This window comes from Eretmochelys imbricata, chromosome 15 (genome assembly GCF_965152235.1).
Source record: "Eretmochelys imbricata isolate rEreImb1 chromosome 15, rEreImb1.hap1, whole genome shotgun sequence".
Lineage (NCBI taxonomy): Eukaryota > Metazoa > Chordata > Testudines > Cheloniidae > Eretmochelys > Eretmochelys imbricata.
Window position 1 is genome coordinate 5,975,815 of NC_135586.1, and position 17,641 is coordinate 5,993,455.

The window sequence follows — 17,641 nt, forward strand, 5'->3', positions numbered from 1 at the left end:
TGTGAATTTAATAGAACAGAAACGAGAAGAAACAATGAACCAGCAATGCAAGTCCGAACCTCACCTCTGACAGACAGACCTCTGGACATGCACACAAAGGGGGCCAAATTAGGACTGCACGGGCAACTTGATTTCTGGCATTGCTAACTTCTCTGTGCTTTTCTCATGCAGTATTTCATTAACGGATGGGCTAGGCACCCTGATTGCACAAAGGGCATTTGGGCCCTCTGAGTGATGTCACAGGATAAGCCCTGTCTCAGCAGTGTACAGTGTGGAATCACCAAAAACAGGAGAATCCCTCAGCCCATAATTACTGGAGGCTCGTAGTGATCGCTATATTTAATTTGAACCCAGTTCACTCCGCAGGCTGGGAGGAGGTGGGGCTGGGGGGCATAGACTGGCCTTCTCCCCAGCTCTCTCCCCACTTTGGAGTCATAGATGCTCCTAGGATGCAGGTTGGGAATGGTTCCTGCACTCCTTTGAGCTCCTCACACTCTCCCTGTCCTTCCACACACACATGCACAGGTCAGGTGCAGTCTGGCCCCCAGTCCCATTCCCTTAGCCCCACAATGCTCAGCTCCTGTGGAGCACCAGCCACTGTACCTTGCCCTCCTGCTCCCGCAGCTCAGACACTTCAGTCTGCATGTAGAACTTCACCCTGTTGTTTTCAAACATCTGTGCAACAAGAGAGAGACAAAAGTCCTTACGCTCTGGAGCTACCACCATCTTCTGGCTTCTCTGACTTTTCCTCCACAATCCCATTCCCTCCCTCTTGAGCTACAGCTCTCACCTTGGCTTGAGGGTGCACTGAAAACGGGCTCTCTGAGCATCTCTGCATCTCGCCTGCTCAGTGGGGTGTCATAATTTTGCAGTGTAGGAACACAAAATACTTGAGGATATTGCAATTAGGCCAATGGGGGAGGAGATGACCAATGTTTTCTTTTAGGTGTCAACCACCATGCATCACTTTATAGCATCAGAACACTGTATTCTCATTCATACATTAAATAAACCGAACACAATGATACGATTAACTGGTAGTGCCAGCAGGGAGGTAAGACGTACACAGCTGTCCTCCGCACAGCAGGAATCAGGGTCACTGACCTGCTTGCTTGATCCAAAACAATCCTCTAAGAGACTGGTAAGTCATAATCACCTTCATGAGAGCTTGGCCAACCTTCTCCCCAAAGAACTTCATGAAAGGCACTTCTTCCAGCTCAACCACAGACACAGAATGGGCCTTCTCTGTGAGGTAGGCTGCCACCTCCATCCCTGGGGAACAGAAGCAGGTCAGAGACAGCGCGTGCCACTCCCTGCACTTCAGTGTGGTCTCTGGAGCTGAATTCAAGAGCTGTCAGATGGTGGCTAGAGATGTGAGAACTTTCAATTCACCCTTTCAGGGCTGGGAAGAGCTGCCACGGCATGAGCAGCTGCTTTTGGGCTCAGCAGAAGGATACACTGCAGATGGTATGAAGAACATTTTCCGCTCGCTCAGTCTATTGTAAGCACTGGGGGCAGGGACCATCTTTTTGTTATACATGTGTAACGTCACCCCTTTCCTCCTAGCACAGTCAGGATTTGATCCTTACTGGGGTTTCTGGTATGACTGCAATTTGAGGACTATTGCTGGTATGAATAATGATAATTGTGGCTCAGCATGACCTGGTTTGCCTCAAGCAACCTGATTCCCTGTGATGGGAACTGGAATTGCTATTTTGGGATATTAAGTGTATTCATAGGTTGGGCAGAAACCAAACCTTCTGCTCGCCAAAGGGTTTCATAGTGATTGTTTTTGTTCTTCACCCCAAGACCAATTATTTATTTGTGAAATTCTTACAAGGAAGAAGCCACAAAAAGGATTTGAAGACTGAAGTGATGCACTGTAATATACTTAGTAAATGGTCATTGAAAACCATCACTGTTTGCAGTGGTGATGTAGACATGCTGGTCCTGGGATATGAGAGACAAGGTGGGTGTGGTAACATCTTTTATTGGATCAACTTCTGTGGGTGAAATAGACAAGCTTTCAAACTCCACAAGCCTGAAGCAGAGCTCTGTGGAGAGTGAAAGTTCGTGTCTCTCACCCGCAGAAGTTGGTTCAATAAAAATATTACCACACCCACCTTGTCTCTCTCATTTAAAACCGTAACATTATGAATAGAAGAACTAGGAGGAGCATACACTCTGTGGCTGGGATCATAGTCAAGCTTACTGAACTATACATTGCAAATAAGAGTCATTGTGAATTTAGCTCTTTTTTTCTAATCATGAATCAATCCCGATGTCTGGGAATGTGTTTGTTATTTGGAAGCACTGTTCAAATAGCCTGGCCAAGACATTTTCAACCTATCCGTTCTTTGTGAATTGTTCACTTTGACTATTTGCAGTTTGTGATTGGTCACCGAGGTTGCATGTTATAGTTTCTGCTTCCTGACTGGATGGATTACATCTTGAAACCAGGAAACTGACCCAAACAATAAGTATCCAATATGTGCATGCAGTCCATAGACTGGTCGGCCTAATTGTTCAGTCTTCTATACAATTAATTAAATTAATTTACAAGTTGAGGTCAGGAGGGCTGTATCCTAGAAAGTATTATAAGAACCTGAATAAAATGGAAGGTTACCAATACAAGTAGACAATTGTGGCAATAGCCACAAATGAGTCATAAGAAGGGAATTTTTCATTTAAAGGATGTCATGTGGCTGCATACAAAAAATAAAACAGCCCAGAAAATTCACTAGCTTCATGAACTAGCTATATCTTTTAAGGATCTACAATAGATTATTCTGGCCAAAAAGATCACAAGAAAATTCAAGGGCTAGGCACAGGTCAAAAATAGGATTAACAGATGTTAAGGTCTGACCGCATGAATAACACATGACATCAAATTTCATCCAGCGATTCCTGCATCCAGTCTAATAACGTCTGACTGAGCTAGAGCAGATCTTTTAGAGAGACATATTGATTTAAAGATTTCAAGGGACAGAGACTCCACTACTTCCCTAGGTAAATTGTTCTAGTGGTTAATTAACCATGTGGAAAATGGGGAATTATAAAGAAAACTATAACATCTCAAAGGGAAAATTCTGCCCAAAGGCCCCTGAATGGGATTCTTGAGATGGTCTGCCCAAGACCAAATCTCACCAAGGAAAGAGGCCCCCACTATAACTGCATTCTTGCTGCTGGCCAGTTTCACTACCCGGTTGGCATCTTCAGGAGTTCGGATGTTGAAAACATTCTCAACTTCTTTGCCTTTACAGCTAAGAGCTTTGGGCCTGAAAAACACACATTTAGGAAAAGAATTTGTCAGGTTTCAATTGTGGTTTTCTTATCTGCATCCTTTCTGTTACTAAACATGTCTCTGCAAGTGCTGCACAGAGTGACTCAAGGAGCCAACACACTGTCTAATATAACTGCAAGTGATCTTCCGGCCGGGCACTCTGACACCGGCCACTACCCGCTGTTGCAGAGGTAGGTGTAAAATCTCCATAATAGAGGTGGCCACATAGGAAGTTTTCTGATCCCCAGCAGTTACTGATTGACTGGTGATCTCAAGAAGGGGTTCTTTCTCTCATAAATGTTTGTCCCAAATCAGTTCCTCCATCTGTGCCGGTGACAAGGGGCCTGGTGCTGTGGGACGGGTCAGAGATTGTAGCCACACTGCAGCAAAACAACAAATTGTACAGCAGAAGTGCTGAATCTGGTGGCATCTTGAAAAAAAAAATGTCAATTACTGCAGCTGCCCCAGGGACCCTGACTGAGATGAATGAGACAGTTCAAATATTTTAGAATTATTGTTGCAGGCTTTCTGCAGACTCAGGCATGGGGCATGGGACCCTGCCTCAGTGACAGCTGGTCCAGTTTTCAAGATTGTCTCCAGTACCAAAAGAGCTGGAATCAAATGACCAACTAGAGAAATGAGAGATTCTGGGGCCCAATGCTGCAGCAATGCCTGTGTCATTATTCATACACAGCAGAACAGAGATTGAGAAAGAGACATCCCAAAACAGCCCCCAGACTGGTGATTTGGGCATTCCCCTTGGGAAGTCGGATGCCCACGTTCAAGTTCCTGTTCCACATCAAGAATTTGAGAACAGATTCATAGATACTAAGGTCAGAAGGGACCATTATGGTCATCTAGTCCGACCTCCTGCACAACGCAGGCCACAGAATCTCACCCACCCACCCCTGCGAAAAACCTCTCACCTATGTCTGAGCTATTGAAGTCCTCAAATTGTGGTTTAAAGACTTCAAGGAGCAGAGAATCCTCCAGCAAGTGACCCATGCCCTATGCTACAGAGGAAGGTGAAAAACCTCCAGGGCCTCTTCCAATCTGCCCGGGAGGAAAATTCCTTCCCGACCCCAAATATGGCGATCAGCTAAACCCTGAGCATGTGGGCAAGATTCACCAGCCAGATACTACGGAAAATTCTTTCCTGGGTACTCAGATCCCACCCCATCTAACATCCCATCACAGGCCATTAGGTCTATTTACCATGAACATATAAGGATCAATTAATTACCAAAATCATGTTATCCTATCATACCATCTCCTCCATAAACTTATTGAGTTTAATCTTAAAGCCAGATAGATCTTTTGCCCCCACTGCTTCCCTTGGAAGGCTATTCCAAAACTTCACTCCTCTGATGGTTAGAAACCTTCATCTAATTTCAAGTCTAAACTTCCCAATGACCAGTTTATATCCATTTGTTCTTGTGTACCCGTATGCTCATGTGAGTGCTCTAATTGTTATTAGATTATTGACTCTAGGTTATTGACTCTATCTCTGTTTTTTCCATGAGAAAGGGCTGTTCTTGCTCAGCCACCTAGCACCAGGAGAAGGGTCACAGCTGCGAGTCCCCAGGGGAGAAAGACAACTTTCTTCCAGCCTGAAGTTAGATGAAGGCATGTGTTTGGGCCCCTCCTCTGCATTTCTAATTGGCTAGCTCAGGAGGCTCCCCATTCCACTTGCTGGGGTCTGCCAATCCCATTCTTAGGCCCCTAACTCTCCCCCTGCATTACACAGGGAGTCTGGGTACTGTGATACAGCAAGGCCAGAGGGCAGCAAAAGTGTAATAGAGGGGAAGTATGTAAGCCCCAGGATGATCAGAGCCTTATTCCCTGTGGACTAAGGAGAGGTTACTACAGGTTAATCAGAGCACCTGGAGCCACAGTAGCGTTGGCCATTTGCCACAGCACCTAACTCAGGTCTGAGGAGTCCGCTGGGTGGCAGGCAACTAAAAATTAGGCATTGCAATGCTCACCTCTGTGACATCTAAGTCTCTATGTGGATCTAGCCCTAAGGGATCTTAGGTAGATACGGGCTTAGATTACATCTGAAAATAGGATTTAGGCTCTTACGTAATTTTGGTGCTTTTGAAAATTTTACCCAGGAGCTTATGTAAAAGGATTTTAAAAGTATTTTCAAACAATATATTAACATATAAACATTTGGGACTAGATTCCTGAAGAAACTTGGGCATGACAATGCCGAGTATCACCTGCCTAATTTTTAGGTGCCTGGAAAAAAATCACTGGGATTCACAAAGCCTAGGTTAGGTGTTATGACCCAACAGCCCTAGTTTGGCAACAGACTAGGGGTACAGAGTTACTACTCTGTAAGCCAAGACATACCCAGATGGGCATGCTTCCCCTACAATCACCATCTTCATGATGTTTCACCAAAGGAGGGGCATGTGGGGTCTCTGCTGAAAGCTAAGAACTTTCTGGTGGTCATGGTTATTGCGGGATGTATTTATGGAAAATATTGTAAGAGTTATGTGGGGTCCAGTGAGCTGCGGGATAGTGTCACAGAGGTGGGAAAAGGGAAATCTACCCATGTCTGTGAATCTCAGGGGGCACAATCTTGACCACATATCTTGATGTGGATTGTCCCACTGTGCTATTATACAGACCTAATGCTATCATATGCTATGGTAATGCAAGGTTAATGTTGTACATTTAAATACTCACAAACCAGGAACTGTGAACGTTAAGGACATACACACGAAAGGTAAGTCTACTAGTATGCCTTACAGTACAGGGCTAGATTCTGTATCATGACTTTCAGGCCCATAACATCTATTGGCAAGCCTCCATATCTTAGTCACTTCACTTTTATATTCCTGCTGTCTATGCACATTCAGATATAGAGCTATTCAGAAAATGGAATTTCTGTCCCGGAAAAGTTCTGGTATTTCAACATTTGTTTTCATCCTGAAACAGGGTCCTCCTATTTCCAGGGTCAGAATTAGGGTCTAATTCTGCAAAACACACTCATAGGAGCAACCTTTACTCATGAAAGCAACAGAATAGTTAAGACTGAAACTGTGAAATAAGAAAAGGAGGACTTGTGGCACCTTAGAGACTAACAAATTTATTTCAGCATAAGCTTTCGTGAGCTACAGCTCACTTCATCGGATGCATTCAGTGGAAAATGCAGTGGGGAGATTTATATACACTGAGAACATGAAACAATGGGTGTTATCATACACACTGTAAGGAAAGTGATCACTTAAGATGAGCTAATACCAGCAGGAGAGCAGAGGGGGAGAGGTAAGAAAACCTTTTGTAGTGATAATCAAGGTGGGCCATTTCCAGCAGTTGACAAGAACGGCTGAGGAACAATGGGTGGTGGGGAATAAACATGAGGAAATAGTTTTACTTTGTGTAATGACTCAACCACTCCCAGTCTCTATTCCAGCCTAAGTTAATTGTATCCAGTTTGCAAATTAATTCCAATTCAGCAGTCTCTCATTGGAGTCTGTTTTTGAAGTCTTTTTGTTCTAATATTGCGACCTTTAGGTCTGTAATCGAGTGACCAGAGAGATTGAAGTGTTCTCTGACTGGTTTATGAATGTTATAATTCTTGACATCTGATTTGTGTCCATTTATTCTTTTACGTAGAGACTGTCCAGTTTGACCAATGTACATGGCAGAGGGGCATTGCTGGCACATGATGGCATATATCACATTGGTGGATGTGCAGGTGAACGAGCCGCTGACAGTGTGGCTGATGTGATTAGGCCCTATGATGGTGTCCCCTGAATAGATACGTGGAAACAGTTGGCAATGGGCTTTGTTGCAAGAATAGGTTCCTGGGTTAGTGGTTCTGTTGTGAGGTATGTGGTTGCTGGTGAGTATATGCTTCAGGTTGGGGGGCTGTCTGTAAGCAAGGACTGGCCTGTCTCCCATGATCTGTGAGAGTGATGGGTCGTCCTTCAGGATAGGTTGTAGATCCTTGATGATGCGTTGGAGAGATTTTAGTTGGGGGCTGAAATGATGGCTAGTGGCGTTCTGTTATTTTCTTTGTTGGGCCTGTCCTGTAGTAGGTGACATCTGGGTACTCTTCCCGGCTCTGTCAATCTGGCATTGGCATTGGCACCCTGGACAATAGGATTGTCTGGCTATGTAGACTCCCTCCTCAGGCCCTATGCTACCAGCACTCCCAGCTATCTTCGAGACACCACTGACTTCCTGAGGAAACTACAATCCGTCGGTGATCTTCCTGAAAACACCATCCTAGCCACTATGGATGTAGAAGCCCTCTTCACCAACATTCCACACAAAGATGGACTACAGGCAGTCAGGAACACTATCCCCGATAACGTCACGGCAAACCTGATGGCTGAACTTTGTGACTTTGTCCTCACCCATAACTATTTCACTTTTGGGGACAATGTATACCTTCAAATCAGCGGCACTGCTGTGGGTACCCACATGGCCCGACAGTATGCCAACATTTTTATGGCTGACTTAGAACAACGCTTCATCAGCTCTCGTCCCCTAATGCCCCTACTCTACTTGTGCTACACTGATGACATCTTCATCATCTGGACCCAGGGAAAAGAAGCCCTTGAGGAATTCCACCATGATTTCAACAATTTCCATCCCACCATCAACCTCAGCCTGGACCAGTCCACACAAGAGATCCACTTCCTGGACACTACGGTGCTAATAAGCGATGGTCACATAAACAGGTTTCAGAGTAACAGCCGTGTTAGTCTGTATTCGCAAAAAGAAAAGGAGTACTTGTGGCACCCCACCCTATACCGGAAACCTACTGACCGCTATTCCTACCTACATGCCTCCAGCTTTCACCCTGACCACACCACACGATCCATTGTCTACAGCCAAGCTCTACAATACATTTGCTCCAACCCCTCAGACAGAGTCAAACACCTACAAGATCTCTATCAAGCATTCTTACAACTACAATACCCACCTGCTGAAGTGAAGAAACAGATTGACAGAGCCAGAAGAGTTCCCAGAAGTCACCTACTACAGGACAGGCCTAACAAAGAAAATAACAGAACATGTGCCAGCAGTGCCCCTCTGCCATGTACATTGGTCAAACTGGACAGTCTCTACATAAAAGAATAAATGGACACAAATCAGGTGTCAAGAATTATAACATTCATAAACCAGTCGGAGAACACTTCAATCTCTCTGGTCACTCGATTACAGACCTAAAAGTCGTAATATTACAACAAAAAGACTTCAAAAACAGACTCCAATGAGAGACTGCTGAATTGGAATTAATTTGCAAACTGGATACAATTAACTTAGGCTTGAACAGAGACTGGGAGTGGATGGGTCATTACACAAAGTAAAACTATTTCCCCATGTTTATCCCCCACCCCCCATTGTTCCTCAGCTGTTCTTGTCAACTGCTGGAAATGGCCCACCTTGATTATCACTACAAAAGGTTTTCTTTCACACACCCCTCCCCACCCCGCCCCCGGCTCTCCAGCTAGTATTAGCTCATCTTAAGTGATCACTCTCGTTACAGTGTGTATGGTAACACCCATTGTTTCATGTTCTCTGTGTATATAAATCTCCCCACTGCATTTTCCACTGAATACATCTGATGAAGTGAGCTGTAGCTCATGAAAGCTCATGCTCAAATAAATTTGTTAGTCCCTAAGGTGCCACAAGTACTCCTTTTCTTTTTGCGAATACAGACTAACAAGGCTGCTACTCTGAAACCGTGAAAAGAAATGCTAAACTGTATTATACTGTTTAGCCACTAGGGAGCTCCATCTGACATACCTTAAGCTCACAACAGCCATTCCTTCCTGGCAGTGCATTAAAGGATTTTATAGTGAACACATCTTGTGTGTCGTTCCTTGTGAAGGAAGGTTTGTAGATAGTCCATATCTGACACAGAAGCCTGACTTGCTAGTAGCAGTCAGGCTTGTACTGAGTACAAGGTGTACATGACATAAGCATCACAAGTAATCAAGTGCCAGAGGAGAGCAGAAACAAAGGGCACAAAACAAAAGTTGTCAAATCTTATCACCATACCACTCTTCAATGCTCCAGAGAACTTTAGCTTTGATGGCGCTTCCACCAGGACCCTGGAGATATCCAGGTATAGTCTTTAATTTATGCTATGGGGAAACCATTAGAGCACATCTTTAAATCCTTTGACTTTACTGAAGAGTCACAATGATGACTATGAAAGAGAGTTTTGGCTATGTTTGATGCATACTTTATAACTCAGAAAAATGTGGTTTATGAAAGAGCAGGTTTTCACCAGAGAATTCAGAAACAAAGAGAAAATTAAAATCTTTTATAAAATCCCTGCATGCATTGGCTGAGAACTGATTTTGGGAATGCAAACCATGAAAGTATCAGAGATAGGCTGGTTACTGGGTTAACTGACAAGAACTTCTCACAGCAATCACAATTAAAGACAGACTTAAATCTACCCACAGGTATGTAGATAGTAAATCACTCTGAACTAGTCAAACAGCAGGAGCAACCTGAAAAACCTGAAACTTAGAAGCTGTAAACATGGACAACATGAATGCTAAAAAAACTAAGGAGTCTGGTAGCACCTTAAAGATGAACAGATTTATTTGGGCATAAGCTTTCGTGGATGAAAAACCCACTTCTTCATGTGCATGGGGTGAAAATTACAAATACAGGGAGCCACCTAAGCTAGCCAATCGGAGATGTCAACCAGAGAGGTGTTTGAACCCCTACCTGCTCTGCTCATGATTTACCCACTGATACTTTGGTTACACTCATTTATTCATCATTCATAAATAGCTTCTGTGAACATTTTAACCTGTGCATTAGTCATCAATTAGTACTTCAGTAGTCACTATGCACAGTTAACAACTTCTGCTGCCTAACTGGTAACATGATATTGGTTTTGCTTCCTGGTTGGATTGCTCCAAAACACAGTTTTCAGGTTTGGCTGCACAAACCTTTCCAGCCTGAATGGCTAGTCATGTGAACGTATATTCAGACCAGGATTCATAGATCCCCACTTTCCTTTTTTGCAAATATTCTTGCGAACAAAAATTCCCCATTCAAATGGTTAAGTCATGTTAGGTTGCTTGACCTAGATTCACAAAGGTGTTTTGAGGTGCCTAGAAAATCAAAGTCTGAGTTAGGCTCCCAGGCTTTGAATGGGGAGAGACAGATGCCTTAGACTGTGGTTCACAAAAGCTAACATGCTAGGCAGGGAGTTGACTAAGTTAGCCAATGGGAGATGCCAACCAGAGGGGTGTCCTAAGTCCCGCCCCTCTCCTGGAGATAGATGTCTGAGTCGGGGCGGCTGGGAGGCTGGTGATTCTCAGCTATAAACTCTCTTTGGAGTTAGCTGCCTCGGGAATGTTGTGAAGAGGCAGACACTTCCTCATTGGGCTAGAGAGACAGACAGACTCACTCTCCTGATAGCTAGTATATCAACCAGGATGTGGGAAAGCCAGGGTCCCATCTCCCTGCACCACAGTGGCACAGCTTCAACAGGAGAGCGTTTGGGAGCCCCAAAAGAGAATAGCCCACACGCACCTGAGAGGTGGCAGATCCCTGTTCAAATTCCTTCTCATCAGGCTGGGGGGAGACTTGAGCTGGGGGGTCTCATATCCCAGGTGAATGCCCTAATCACTGGCCTAAGAGTTGGGGAGCTCCTCCTTCCCTGCCCCTCTCACGGTCTGTGTGCCAACTCACCTGAAGGGCACAATTTGGGAGGCATGCTCTGAGCACACCTGCCTGGCCGGGCTCTGGCCCAAATAAGGGGGCCAAATGCTTATCTGCCCCCAGTTCATGAATTGCTCTGGGGCTCAGGTGGGAGATAGGCCTCCAGACACCTAGAGGGAGGCAACTTGTGCCTGCCCGGAGGCAGAAACATGCATCAAGGTAATTTTTTTTACTGGAAAAAAAATGTAGGTGCCTAGTGAGTTGAGGCACCTACAGGATTCAGTGGGAGTTTTGTGGGTCACAGTGCAGCCGAAAAGTGGGATTTAGGCCCTAAATTTGGGGGTTGGATGCCCAAGAGCCTTTGTGAGTCTAGGCCTTTATCCCTAGGCACAAGCTCCTTAGGTTCTCCTAAGAGTAGGATATGTCTTGGGGTGGATTATGTTTGTTTGTAACTTACGTGTTTCCGGTTGCTATCAGCAGTTTGTTATAGTCCATCTTAAATCCGTCCTTGAACACGGCTGTCTTGTTCTTGGTGTCCACAGCTGCAACCTGCAATCATTCTAGATAACGTTACGGGGCAAAATCCGAGGTGCTTATTGAGATACCAAAGGGTTTAGCTCCAAGTGGAATAGCCCGGAAGGCGCGAGGGCAAAGGGCTGGTCTCATCTCAAGGCACACTGACAGCCTCGCCTGGTACTCTGGGCTGAGTTTTCCATGGATCACATTGTATTAGCTCATGCAACCAACTCATTCATTTGGACTAATCATTTTAGATTAATCGTGACTTAAATTTGTTGCTCAAAAAAATTAGGGAGAGATGCATAGTACTGGTGAAAGCAGCGAAGGCTGAGACTGGAGGAGTTCTGGACAGAAGTCTCCAGGCAGCTCAGACAGACTTGCTTGCAGCGCTACTTGTTATTCCAGTCTTGGGCCCATTTCGAATGGGGCAGCTATAAAACGGGTGCTTGTTTCAGTGCTATTTGTCGTTCAACATTCAATTTTAATAGACATCGGCGGCCATGTCTGTGACAACCTATCATTCCTAATCCAACGGTTTGAGGAAATTACCATCCTTATTTTAAGTGTACCTATTTTCTGTGGCTAAAGACCTGTGCCTAGAGCGGTCTGTAGTATTGATTAGTGCACTGAGAAGGCACTGACAATAGGCTCTTCACCATTTTAGGGCCCTACCAAATTCATAGTCCATTTTGGTGAATTTCATGGTCACAGGGTTTTTTAATTCGTCAATCTCACATTTTCAGATGTTCACATCCGAAATTTCATGGTGTTGTAATCGTGGGGGTCCTGATCCAAAAGGGAGCCATGGGGGTGGGGGGGGGGTCACAAAGCTGTTGTAGGGGGGTTGGAGGATTGCCAACCTCACTTCTGTGTAGAAGTGAAGGCAGCAGTCCGGAGCTTCCTGCAGCCGGGGACAGTACCCAGAAGTGGGTCTGATCTCCTCCCTGAGAGCAGCCATTCAGGGGAAGAGGAAGTCCTGTCCCTGCCCAGCCCAGCTGGGACTAGTAGCTTGGACTGGAAAAACCAGCCCCATTGGTTTTGGTTTGGATTGGTTCTCAGGAGCAGGGGGTCTTTACCCTAGGCCTCTCCCACAGCAGCCATTAAATCCTGAGCTGTCCTGGAAGAATCATCATCATCTGTGTGCACGTAAGGATACCAAGAGCAAAGAACCTTGACAATTCCAGTGTGACCACAGACAGGAACCTGGCCAGCTGTAACACTAGTCCTGCCTTAACCCCATCCCAGGTATGTCTCTGAAATCTCTCTCTCTCTCTGTCTGTCTCTCACACCTCACACACACACACACACACACACACACACACACCATTGCAGCAGGAAATCTGCATATGAGGCAGCAGATGGAACTGGCACAGCAGCACCACTTCCTTGAATGCCCCTTCTAGACTCATAGACACCAGGGCCATGAAGGGACCATGGTGATCATTAGTCTGACCCCTTTAGAACAGAGGCCAGAGAACTGCCCCCAAATAATTCCTAGTGCGGATCTTTTAGCAAAATAGCCAGTCTTGATTTTTCAAATGGTCAGTGATGGAGAATCCACCTTGACCCTTGGTCAGTTGTTCCTTACATGAACTGTGTTGTCTATGATCAAGTGGCAGCTGAGCCAGCACCAGTCCTGCAGGGTCATGCAACCAGGTCTTTGTGATAAATGAAGAATCAGGGCTGCATCCTTAATTACACTGTGGATGGTGCGAACTCTATAAGCTACTGACCTCACATTAAACAGCATGAAGTGAAGAACAGGATTCCAACATGCTGAGAATTAATACAAGGAAAAAGCAATCGGTCTGAAGTTAGAGGTGAGCTGTCTGGGGTAGGGACTATTTGTCTTTTATACTTGTGTATACTTGGAACATTGCAACCCTGATCCTGGGCTGGAGCCTCGGAGTGCTGCTGTAATACACATAAATAGAATAATAAAGATCCTGGCCCAGGTTTATGCCCAACATGCAGTTTGGTTTCCCTGTTTTGTCTCTTCTACCCAGTGCCATGGGGAACGAGGACTCCAAGCACCTCATGGGCCTTTTGGCACCCTGGCACTCAGCAGAGCTACGTCACTCGCTGACCATAGTAAGGTGGCCAGCAAAGGGGCGGGGAAAGGAAACGTGAACAGGTAGGAAGAAGGAGTCTGTAAAAACAACTTGATAAAAAGCCAGCAAGGCAATGATTAGAAAATCTAGATGTACAAGAGAGCCAGGATAAGTTGCCTCCAAGTGTATTAAGACAATAGTTAATGGCTTATTGCATCACTGACACTGACTCTGGAAAAACCACAAGCAATTTAGGAGATCCTGAAAAACTGGCTCACAAAAGAAGGAATTTGGGTCCCTGTATGTCTAACTGGTATCCTTGGTAAAATAATACAACCAGTCTTGAGTGGTCTAAGTCAGGGCCCAGTTCCTATTGCTGGGTAATTCCTATTGCAATGCATGGAGCTGTAGTGCTCAGCACCGAACTTCTGTAGGGTGACAGCCATGAGCATGATCAGTGTGGGAACAGCCACAATTGTCCATCTTGTAGCTATTTGCTAGCCAAGCTAACAGCAGCTTTGAACAGAGACATACAGCTGGGATCTTGTTATGAAGTGGGGGCTTTAATGCAGCTTTTGGTAATATTTCTGTAGAGGCAATTTGACAGTGCCAGCTAGCAAAGCTAGCTTTTTCTTTTACTAGCCACATGCAGTCTCTGTGTTCGATAAAGAAGTTCCGAGATGCACACTGTATGCTATTTTGTATGACTGCACCATGCAAATCTTGTTCTCCTTACCTGTGTTTCAGTCAGGACCTCAATGTCATTTGTACGGAAGAATTCCTTAGGGCGCAAGGTGATTTGATCTAAGTGTGAATCCATTGACTGCAACAAAGAAGCAATTTTGCTGTCAATTACGCAGTTTACAGTGTGAGAGATGTTTGTAAATTCCCAGTTACATCCTTTATACATGTTCCCAGTACTTTTCAGTGATAACCTGAAATCTGTCCTTGTAGTAACCTGGTACACAGGAAATCTGTGCAGGTGACCAGGGCTAAGGGCCTGAACCAAAACTCATTGAAGAAAATTGAAGGATCTCCATTGACTTGAATGGACTTGGTATTGGGCCTTAATTCCTTTTATATTAGCTCACACTGCAGTACAAGAATTGGCCTACTAAGAAAGACAGGAAGGGAAGGCTTTTGAATAGCTGTAAAGTGGAAGTTCAAAAGACATAACATGGAAGAGCACAGAGACAAACAAAGGGGCCAAGAAAAGGGTTACTTTTGGAAAGAGAATCAGTTATCCACCTGAGGGCAGAATTTTCAAGAGCAGCTAAGTTATTTAAGAGCAAATGTCCCAGCAAGAGTCAAAACACAAGCTCTTATCTAGTTCTTTTTTTAACCTACTTATACTTTTGACCTTCACAACATCCCCTGGCAATGAGTTCCACAGGTAAATTGTGCACTGCATGAAAGAGTATTTCCTCCTGTTTGTATTAAACTTGATGCCTAGTAATTTCACTGGATTGTAGCCAATTAATTTGTAGACAGTGATACAAACATATATACACATAGGTAAGGAATAAGTATGAATTAAGGCAGTAATGCAAAAGCTTATATGTCCCAAGCCTGTAAGGCAATAACTTACAAACTAACTGAGGCCAAAGGCTTAAAATCTGGACACAAGTAATTAACCTATACATGACCTTGTATTACAAGATGTCACAAGATAAAGTGATGTTATAAGTAAATGTTGCTAAATTGCTGAGAGTTGACAGCAAAATGCTAGTTTATACCAGCTTTAGATATTTTGAGTTATGAACATCAGCAGATATTCAACCACAAGAATACCATAGAAACTTATTGACATGTGGCCCGTTGGTGACTGCCAGTAGCAAAAATCCCCAATTGCTGGAGACGGGACACTAGATGTAGAGGGTTCTGAGTTACTACAGAGAATTCTTTCCCAGGTATCTGGCTGATGAGTCTTGCCCACATGCTCAGAGTCTAACTGATCACCATATTTGGGGTCTGGAAAGAATTTTCCCTCAGGCCAGATTGGCAGGGGCCCTGACAGTTTTTCGCCTTCGTTTGCAGCATGGGACACGGGTCACTTGCAGGTTTAAACTAGTGTAAATGGTGGATTCTCTCTAACTTGAAGCCTTTAAAGCATGATTTGAGGACTTCAGTAATTCAGCCAGAGGTTAGGGATCTATTACAGGAGTGGGTGGGTGAGGTTCTGTGGCCTGCAATGAGCAGGAGGTCAGACTAGATGATCACGATGGTCCCTTCTAACCTTAAAGTCTATATTGATTTGTTCCTGCACAACATTTTGATTAAAAGACTAGAACAATATAAAATTAACAGGGCACATATTAAATGAATTAAAAACTGGTAGCATAGGTCTCAAAATGTCATTGTAAATAGGGAATCATCACAGGATGGGTCTGTTTCTATTGGGGTTCTGCAGGGATCAGTTCTTGGCCCTATGCTATTTAACATTTGTATTAATAACCTGGAAAAAAACATACAATCATCACTGATAAAGTTTGCAGATGATACAAACATTGGAAAGTGGATAAATAATGAAGAGGACAGGTCACTGATACAGAGCGATCTGGATTGCTTGGGAAACCGAACGTAAGCAACCAGCATGTATTGTAAGACAGCTAATGTATAGATCTGGGAACAAAGCTTGCAGGCCATACTTACAGGATGTGGGACTCTATCCTGGGAAGCAGTGACTCACACAGACTTGGGGGTTGTGGTGGATAATCAACTGAACATGAATTCCCAGTGTGATGCTGTGGCCAAAAGAGCGAATGTAAGGGTGGCCCCAGCAGCCTAGGCAGCCATGGACTGTCCACCTGCCCAAAGTGGGGGGGCTCAAGAGCAGCAGATGGAGGCTCTGCAGCTCCCCACAGTTGCCCATGTGGCTCTTACCACAGCCTGGCTGTAGCTCTTCGGCCCCCAAGGTGCCACTCCCCCGGCCAGGCCAGAAGCTGGAGCCAGGTCAGGGTAAGAGCCACGCAGGCAGGTGTGGGGAGCTGTGGACCCTTTGCCCTGGGTGGAGGGTCTGCGGGGGCAGGGACATGGACTGCGGGGTGTTCTCAGCCCTCCCACCCCCACCCCAGGCAGGTGGAGGGGCCTAGGCTCCCTGGCTCTGCCCACAAGTCCAGAAGGATGTTGATAAATCGGAGAGGGTTCAGAGAAGAGCTGTGAGAATGATGAAAGGATTAGAAAACCTGCCTTCTAGTGACAACACCCTCCCGTCCCCCTCCTGGCTCTGACGGGGTGATGTCAGCAGAGCACACACACAAACCCTGCAGTGTCCTCTGCTTGGATCCTATTGGGTTATGGAGAGGTGGGCTGGCTAAGGGACCCTCCCCAAGCTTATGGGGAGGATCCACAGAGCCTGGAAAACTCACATAATTATGGGGGACAACAGAAAAAATAACAAGGATGGGTGTGAAGGTCAAAGGGTCAAAAAAAGGAAACCTGAAGGAAACACTGAGCAGAGAACCCTGGACAGCGCACACTGCTCCTCGAAGGTGTCAAGGGAGCCAGCGGATGCTGCCCAGAGGAACTCTGCCCAGATGCATGAATGGAGGGAGGATTGGAAATAGGTCCCACAGTCACAGAGAACCCTCTCAGCCAACATCCTTTCCCTGGGGTTATAGACGGCCACCTTGGCCACCGCTAGGAAGAAGTTGACTGGGAGGTCCCGTGACTTTGTGGGGCCATGACAGGGTGTGATATATAAGGAGGTGGGGGGAGAAGTGCAGCCAAAAACGTAAAAGGGGGTCCAGGAGGAGCCCAAAAAAGGGCTGCAACCTGGCACCCTCAAGATACACATGCTCCAGGATCTCCCTCACATCACAGAAGGGACAGGCTTTGGGGACAGGAGTGAACCGCGCCAAATCCACGCCTGTGCTCACAGCTTCGTGGAGGAGCCACCAGCCAATATCCCTGGTGGGCCGTGGGACGAGGATGGAATATAGACTGGCCCACCTCGACAGATGACATTGGGTCCCGCCACTTGGTATTGGGGCGGGACACGAGGGTGAGGAAACAGAGTATGGAGCACAAATGTGTACAGATGTGCCCTTGGTGTGGTTTGAAAGCCAAACGACTGCAGGTCACACAGCTGGTTTCAGGCATCAGGGTGGGGTGGCAGGGGAGGCTCACGGGA

At 45.5% G+C, this 17,641-nt stretch overlaps 1 protein-coding gene across 1 annotated transcript in view; it reads right to left on the reverse strand.

Moving 5' to 3' along the window:
* AIFM3 (AIF family member 3) overlaps positions 1 to 17,641 on the reverse strand; it is a 69,184-nt gene that overhangs the window by 33,632 nt on the left and 17,911 nt on the right. Inside the window, exons 9-13 of the mRNA XM_077835342.1 lie at positions 14,246 to 14,332; positions 11,397 to 11,488; positions 3,148 to 3,278; positions 1,157 to 1,272; positions 604 to 675 (exon numbers count right to left, since the gene is read on the reverse strand). Of these exons, the coding sequence (XP_077691468.1) occupies positions 604 to 675; positions 1,157 to 1,272; positions 3,148 to 3,278; positions 11,397 to 11,488; positions 14,246 to 14,332 (498 nt within the window). The remainder of the gene's footprint in view (positions 1 to 603; positions 676 to 1,156; positions 1,273 to 3,147; positions 3,279 to 11,396; positions 11,489 to 14,245; positions 14,333 to 17,641) is intronic.